The 7,066-nt window shown below is 40.8% G+C and overlaps 1 protein-coding gene across 2 annotated transcripts in view; it reads left to right on the top strand.

Annotated features, from left to right (window-relative positions):
• The first annotated feature begins 447 nt into the window (after window positions 1-447).
• Syn2 (Syntrophin-like 2) overlaps window positions 448-7,066 on the top strand; it is a 10,864-nt gene continuing 4,245 nt past the window's right edge. Inside the window, exons 1-11 of one of the 2 annotated variants that reach the window (XM_013321340.1) lie at window positions 448-658; window positions 1,168-1,344; window positions 3,587-3,730; window positions 3,908-4,067; window positions 5,090-5,215; window positions 5,359-5,492; window positions 5,601-5,748; window positions 5,982-6,052; window positions 6,149-6,265; window positions 6,331-6,489; window positions 6,576-6,821. In XM_013321340.1, coding sequence (XP_013176794.1) covers window positions 1,309-1,344; window positions 3,587-3,730; window positions 3,908-4,067; window positions 5,090-5,215; window positions 5,359-5,492; window positions 5,601-5,748; window positions 5,982-6,052; window positions 6,149-6,265; window positions 6,331-6,489; window positions 6,576-6,821 — 1,341 coding nt within the window. In that variant the 5' untranslated portion in view covers window positions 448-658; window positions 1,168-1,308. The other variant, XM_013321339.1, reaches the window with a different exon arrangement.

Raw genomic sequence — 7,066 nt, 5'->3', positions numbered from 1 at the left:
TACCACAGCTTCTGCACGATACCATGAGAATCAAGACCGACAAATGAGACGTATTAAAAAATAATATATTTCAATATATTCAAAAAAAGACAATATTACGACATTACTACATCGTATTTTTCTTATTTATTGGCAGAAATATTTAGGAATTGATGTAATATAATCGATTTATTCTGACATGTGACTGGCGCTAGTGTGCTGTGTCGGTGCGACATCAGGCAGCTCTAGTAACTACATACTATAGTGATGTGAAATGAAATGAACTACAAAAAATACTACTCTGCTATACATGATTAAATCAATGAAAGTTGATGAGCTGCAGTTCAGAGCAAGGTTTGCATGAGTGAAGCAGATATGGGTAGTATTATTACTTGCATTTCGAGCTGCGAGTTGCGAGTCATCGGGCAGTATAAGATGTAAATCGTGATGTTTCTTTAAATGAGTAGCTTGCACATAATTGTTGATTTGTCTACGACTCCTCATCAAGTCACGCCCCTGAGTCTGTTTAAACATAAAGTTGTAGTCGTTTTAGCTGTCAATGCAGTCGTTGAGCAGTAGCTCTACGGTCCAAGTCTACGTGATTTGAACTATTGAACAAATACAGAACTAATTACACATGTTGGCATATAAAAAACAGACCAGTGAACGCCGATATACTGTAAGGATACGAGTGCCGCGAGCGCAGGATTGGTTACTCTGCCACTTATCAGCTGACTTGCGACTACTCGACTCGCATAATTATCGTTAAATCGCGTTCAGTTGCGATCTGTTCATTTAGTTGTTGAGCCACAGTTCAACTCTATGTGATCTGAACTTCTAAGCCGTCTCAGACCATATGTACACATGTCTACTTCGCATTTGCACGCATGACATGATTTATAGTATTGTGATAACGTGTTTTACTGTTGTGTATTCGTCTAATATTTTGTTAAAATAAATAATTAGCTAAACCGAAAATTATACGTTACATAATTAATTCAATAGTTCATTTAAAGTCTAAAATATTTTTGACAGCAGCGAATACACCCCACCATCAATCATTAATGAACTTTCATATCTGAATTGTTTTGGTTCCATTCACGTATATTGATTTACTGTAGCGAGTGACCTGTTTTTTCTTATTTGAAATGTGTTTCTCGTAAATAATTAATGGTATCGTTGTAAAAGGGCCGAAGTTATTTAACGAAAAGCTTGTTTGATTGAAGTCAGAACAAATGACTATCAAAATGTTAAATATAGTGTTGTTAAATTAGTGTGTGAAAATACAGCAAAAGAATTTTAATTTCGTTATGGTGTGCATGTTTCACAATGATGACACCTATTGAGGAGAAAAAAGATGAGAAAGTAAGTATATTAATGTCATTACAAATTTGTAAAACCAATACCATTTTTATCTCGATGGATACAAGTATTTTGTTAAAAAATACTATTGTATTCTTATATCATAATTCTAAATTTAATCTCGTATTGTTTTTGTTCTTAGAAAGTTTTCACAAATATCCAACATGTATATGATTCATGTTGGTAAATAATCTTCCAATAGTCTATAAATATTCATAATATTATTATTAAATGCAATGTAATACTTGACTGTTAGAAAGCAACAACTAATCACAAAAGCTTATAGACATATTGTGTAATACACTATGAAAAAATTATATAATCCTATAAAAGTAAACAGTTTTTTTTATTATTAATAGCATTGCAAATGTTTTAATGTCCCAATTAATAAATGAGTAAATGAGAAATAATCTGTATAAACGAAATAACAGTTTCTAAACCTGTGATGTAAACAAGAAGCACAAATATACTCCTGTCCAAGGATTTCTGATCTCCAAAACTGGATAAGTTAATTTTTCAATATATTCTATGAAGATTTAAATCTTCACTAATATTTTTAACTAGTATAGTGGGTTACATTATTTTTTATAAAAATGTTATTTTACTTACACAAACTTTGTAGTAACATATAATAGACACTTTCTTACTTTACTTATCTTCCTAGGTCCCCGTAGTGGGGTAGATGGTGTAGCACTCTTGCTCGAGCCACTCTAATATTCATGTAAACTCTGATATATCTTGCAATTAATTATTTTTAAATAATTTCTTTTATCCATAAATTATTAATGATGAACGATTTACAAAGTACTTAACATTTTACAGATGTACCATGGAACCCATGTAGACCGGGCATTCAAAGCATTGTAATATTTTTCTCACTTACAGAGGTTTCTGTCTATTTACAGTTTCTAACTTTTGGAGGTTGTCCATCTGCAACGGATAATAATTCTCGCTTATAGATTTCTTCATTATCCAGGTTTAACTGTATTTCAATAGTTTTCTGAAGATATGGTTAGGACTGATATGGTTTTACAATTATGAATTCAGTTTAGTTAAATTTCTTAATGTAAAATGTTGAGGTTTTCTGCTTTTCTATATAATACTAGCAGACCCGACAGACATTGTCCTGTCTACACGTCTTTAATTTGAAAATTTCAAACTTTTTTTAATAAGCTAATACATTCTGGACCATTTTGATGAAAATTATTTAAAAAAACATTGTCCAGCGGACAAAATTGTGAATCTAAACCATTCCCAGATCCCCTTGAACACACACAAAAAATTTCATCAAAATCGGTCCAGTCGTTTGAGAGAAGTTCAGTGACATACACACGCACAGAAGAATTACATATATAAAGATTAGTTGCCCTATAAAATATTTGGCTCTTCTAGCAAACTATATACATTTGCAATCTTGTTACACTTGACAGGAATGTAATTATACTTATACTAGTTTTCTCTGTATTGACTGGCACATAACTTAGTGAAATAAAAAGGTTTTTAGTTCTAACAGGACCCTAGGGATGAGGGTACCCAGTTAAGAACGAGTTGTAATCAACCTCCTTAATAGTCCATCTATCCAGAGCAATGTTCAAGAGACCCTCAGTTGTTACAAACAGGGACATTTTTTTATTTGGGTCATAATATCAAGAAAGATTTAGTGCTGCCATATTAAAAGGAACATAAGGTTGATTTTTGCCCGAATCCCACATGTTCCAGATTTTCAGAGTCCCGCGTTAATGACTCATTTGAAATTCAGTGGGCATCATGCTTAGCGTTAATGCATTCCTAAATCTAGGACTTTCTGTATTTCAAAAAAGTGATGATGTTTCGATATTTGCAGAGGCACATTTTACTACATAGTAATATACTTACTTGATTATTTCATTTTTACTAACAAAGAGCAATAAAAATATCAACATAATAAAAGGAGAACTTTAATACTTTGATGATTTTTGGAATAGGTCAGTAGTTATTTCGGAAACCGTTAGTGCTTGACCTTTGCGTCTATCTAGACCTCGCGGCTAAATCTCGAGAGTTCCGTTTATAACTTTTTCGCCATGAAGTGTACTGTATTTGTTTCTTTCGCTCATTGTAAAAAAAGGCTAATTATAACGTAGACGTAACAAGGAACAAGGAGATAATTGTATATTTGTTTCATGATGACGCTCTTTGATTCATACAATGTTTTCTGAATTGACAATGCGATATTGTGAGTAAAGTGGTGTTGTGTTGTGTGCGGCAGATCCGCATGGGCATGGTGCAGGTGTCAGACGGCAAGTCGCGGCCGCGGCCCGCGCGGCTCGTCCTCACCATGGATGCGGTGACGGTGCAGCGCCCAGCGCCCGCGCCCGCCCCGCCGCCCGACCGCACCGTGCCACACGCCAGGGTACGTGTCAGACTCCCACAGGGCAAATATAATTGCCACGGCGATTAAAAGCAAGAATAATTAGAAAAAAAAACTCAAAATTTTACCGGTATCGATAAACATAGTATTGAGTACATCGCCACCGACACATATCTGTAGCTAGAAATTGTATCATGGTATGGTTTTGTGCTACCTCAGGAGCGCATGGTGCAGATCACGCGGCAAAAGGTGGGGGGCCTGGGGCTGAGCATCAAGGGTGGCGCGGAGCACAAGCTGCCCATACTCATCTCTAAGATATACAAGGACCAGGCCGCAGACCAAACGGGACAGCTGTTCGTCGGCGATGCTGTCATTAAAGGTATCTACATTGGCCGCAATCTGTTTCTTAAGTAAGCAAAACAAAATGTTAATGTCCTAACAACTAATTAGTTTACTCTGCCGCCACGCACCGTGTCTCACGTGTCACACGCAGTGATATCAAATAACATAAGTACTTAACCTACTGACTAACAGACTTTGTGCGGCTTAAACTGGTAAACCCGGTGTGACCCCTTTTAATATTGTATTCACATTGCATTTAATATAAACGTAACATAATCTACATAGCAAGTGAACCGCAAATGTTTGTTTCCTTTTTGTATATTTTGCAAATAAAACCTTTAGTCGAGATTTTTTTAATGAAAAAAATTATTGTGTGATGTAGAATTGGAGCGTGATCATTTTCTGTCTCCATTACAATTTCTTTTTAAGACAGTAACAATGTTATCTGACTTCCCTCTTCAGTACTATAACGTAATTCAGTTTATTTGTACAATTTATCATTTTTTTTTTGGAATTTTCATTTGGAAACATAATTTACTTTAATTGAAAGTGATCATCTACTTACTATTTCTTAGGAACAATTTTAATTTTAAGAGCGTGCAAGTAGTGCTTGACCTAATCCAATTAAATGTTAATTGAAATTGACTTTAAACGGATATCAGCATCGGGCCGACAGAATGTTGAAATTAAATTATCAAATGTTTCTCCTATTTAAATATAATTAGGTGATAATTACAAAAAATTAATGGTACTTTCAATCAAAATGCAAAAGGTATTTTAACAAACGCCTGCCGCTGTCGTGCCGCAAACAGTCACTCGACTTCAGTTTGCACGCAATACTGCGATACCTCGTACTGAATTAATTAATATGGTTATATTTAACTTTCTTTGTTCTAAAGAAAAACAATGTTTTGATGAAATTAAGATGTAGACGAGATAATGGTCCTTCGACCACTCAGCTACATATATTACAAAATGCAGTGATACAGCACAATGTTGAGACACGGCGGTTTATGAGTGCAATGTGTGCAATGTGTACAATGTGTGCGACGTGTGCAGTGAACGGGGAGTACATAACGGCGTGCAACCACGACGACGCCGTCAACATCCTGCGCAATGCCGGCGACATCGTCGTCCTCACCGTGAAGCACTACCGCGCCGCCACGCCCTTCCTGCAGAAACAAGGTGACGCGCGCTCCTCGCCGCCCCCACCCCACATACCTCACATTCACACCTACACTTTTACAGATAACACAAAACCGTTTTACGTGCCATTGCTCAAGTTGAAAAGTTTCGTTCAAGGTCGTTGTCTATAAAAATAATTGCAGCGGAGGCGGCGTCGGACACCGACAGCAGCACCGGCGACGAGCACCCCTCCCACCACAACCACCACAATCACCACGCGAATACTCTCGACGACAACTGCAACTCCGAGCGCGCCGCGGACGACGCCGGCTGGCAGGTCGCTTCTCTATTGCTAAAATATTCATTGAATAAATTCTATAAACTCAATTTACGCAAAACAGAATCACAAACATTTGTAATGGAAATAAATTAATTGTGTAATCAGAGTGCTTGGAGCGCGGAGGAGGGCAGTCGGCCAGCGTCCCGCCCTCCGTCCGCCGCCTCCGCGCACACGCCGCTCGCACACGCGCCCCACCCGCACACCGCGCAGCACAACGCGCAGGACGACACGCACTGGGTCGACGTCGTCTCTGGTGCGTCTGCTCTTCGAAATAACTTCAATGAGGGCTACGTAGCACCGGCTGGGGGCGGAGTCGCTGTCGTGCGCCATTCAACACTTGCACGGCAAACGCACCATATGATGCATTGATCAATAAAATTCTTCAAATATTCGGTTAACCACTTTGGCGGACCGCCGCTAAACTTACGCATCGAGAACCATGCATTGATTTTTTGATCGTGTGATACGATGCGTTTTCGGTTTCAGTTCCGTTAATGATGGCGTACGTCACCAGATACGTGCCGGGGACGGACAAGCTGAGGCCGGGAGCTTTCGAGGTGAGTCGGAACGACCTTTGATCTGTTTGAAAGAAAGAGATAATTGCATATGACGAGCACGTGCGGGGTGCGGGGTGGGGTGTGGGGTGTGCGCAGGTGCGGGGGGCGCGCGCGCACGTGACGACGGGCGTGGTGCACGCGGAGGACCCCGCCGCGCTCTCGCAGTGGCTCAAGAGCATCTCCGACAACATCGTGGGCCTCACCAACCTGCAGGTACGTCTGTGCGGAGGAGGGAGGGCACTGCGCACTCACCCACAGCAATGCGTGTCGCTGTGCAGATGAAGCTGTTCAACCGGCACCTGGCGGGCGGCGAGCGCATCGAGTACATGGGCTGGGTGCACGAGGGCGTGGTCAGCGCCGCGCAGCCCTGGCAGACCTACCGCCCCAAGTTCCTCCTCCTCAAGGGAACCGACGTCATGCTCTTCGACGTGCCCCCGGTGACTATACACATCACTTCCTTCCTAACCTACTAGGGAACAGGGAATAGATAATAGATGACGATGTAACATTTGTGTTCGCGTAGATGAACATAACGGAGCTGGCGAAGTGCCCGGAGACGCTGAAGGTGTACCAGACGATGTTCCGCACGGTGAAGGAGAGCGAGACGGTGGACTGGCGCCAGCACTGCTTCCTGGTGCAGGCCAGCGGCGCGGGGCCCGGCGCTGCGCCCGCCGGGCCGCGCTACTTCAGCGCCGACACGCGCCGCGACCTGCTGCGCGTCGAGGCCGCCTGGACCCACAACATCGTCAACTCCGTCGTGCGTCTCGGGGTACGTCAATATACTTCCCTAACGATACTTCCCCCTCTCTGCATCTTTATCGTACTCGTACGATAGTAATATTGCGTCGGACGAGTTCGGTGATGTGCATATCATGTCAATAAGGTAAAATAATAAAAACAACAATAAATTATATTTAATTTTATTTAGTCCTTATAATATTAAAAGTATACGTAGCATGGAGGGTAGAGGCGAGATGTATTGTCGTGTCACTGTTGTGGTGGCGAGGGTGGGGG

Source organism: Papilio xuthus, unplaced genomic scaffold (assembly GCF_000836235.2).
Source record: "Papilio xuthus unplaced genomic scaffold, Pxut_1.1 DF825946.1, whole genome shotgun sequence".
In the NCBI taxonomy this organism is placed as follows: Eukaryota; Metazoa; Arthropoda; class Insecta; order Lepidoptera; family Papilionidae; genus Papilio; species Papilio xuthus.
The sequence above is the reverse complement of the archived record's forward strand: the minus strand, read 5'-3'. Positions and strand labels throughout refer to the sequence as shown.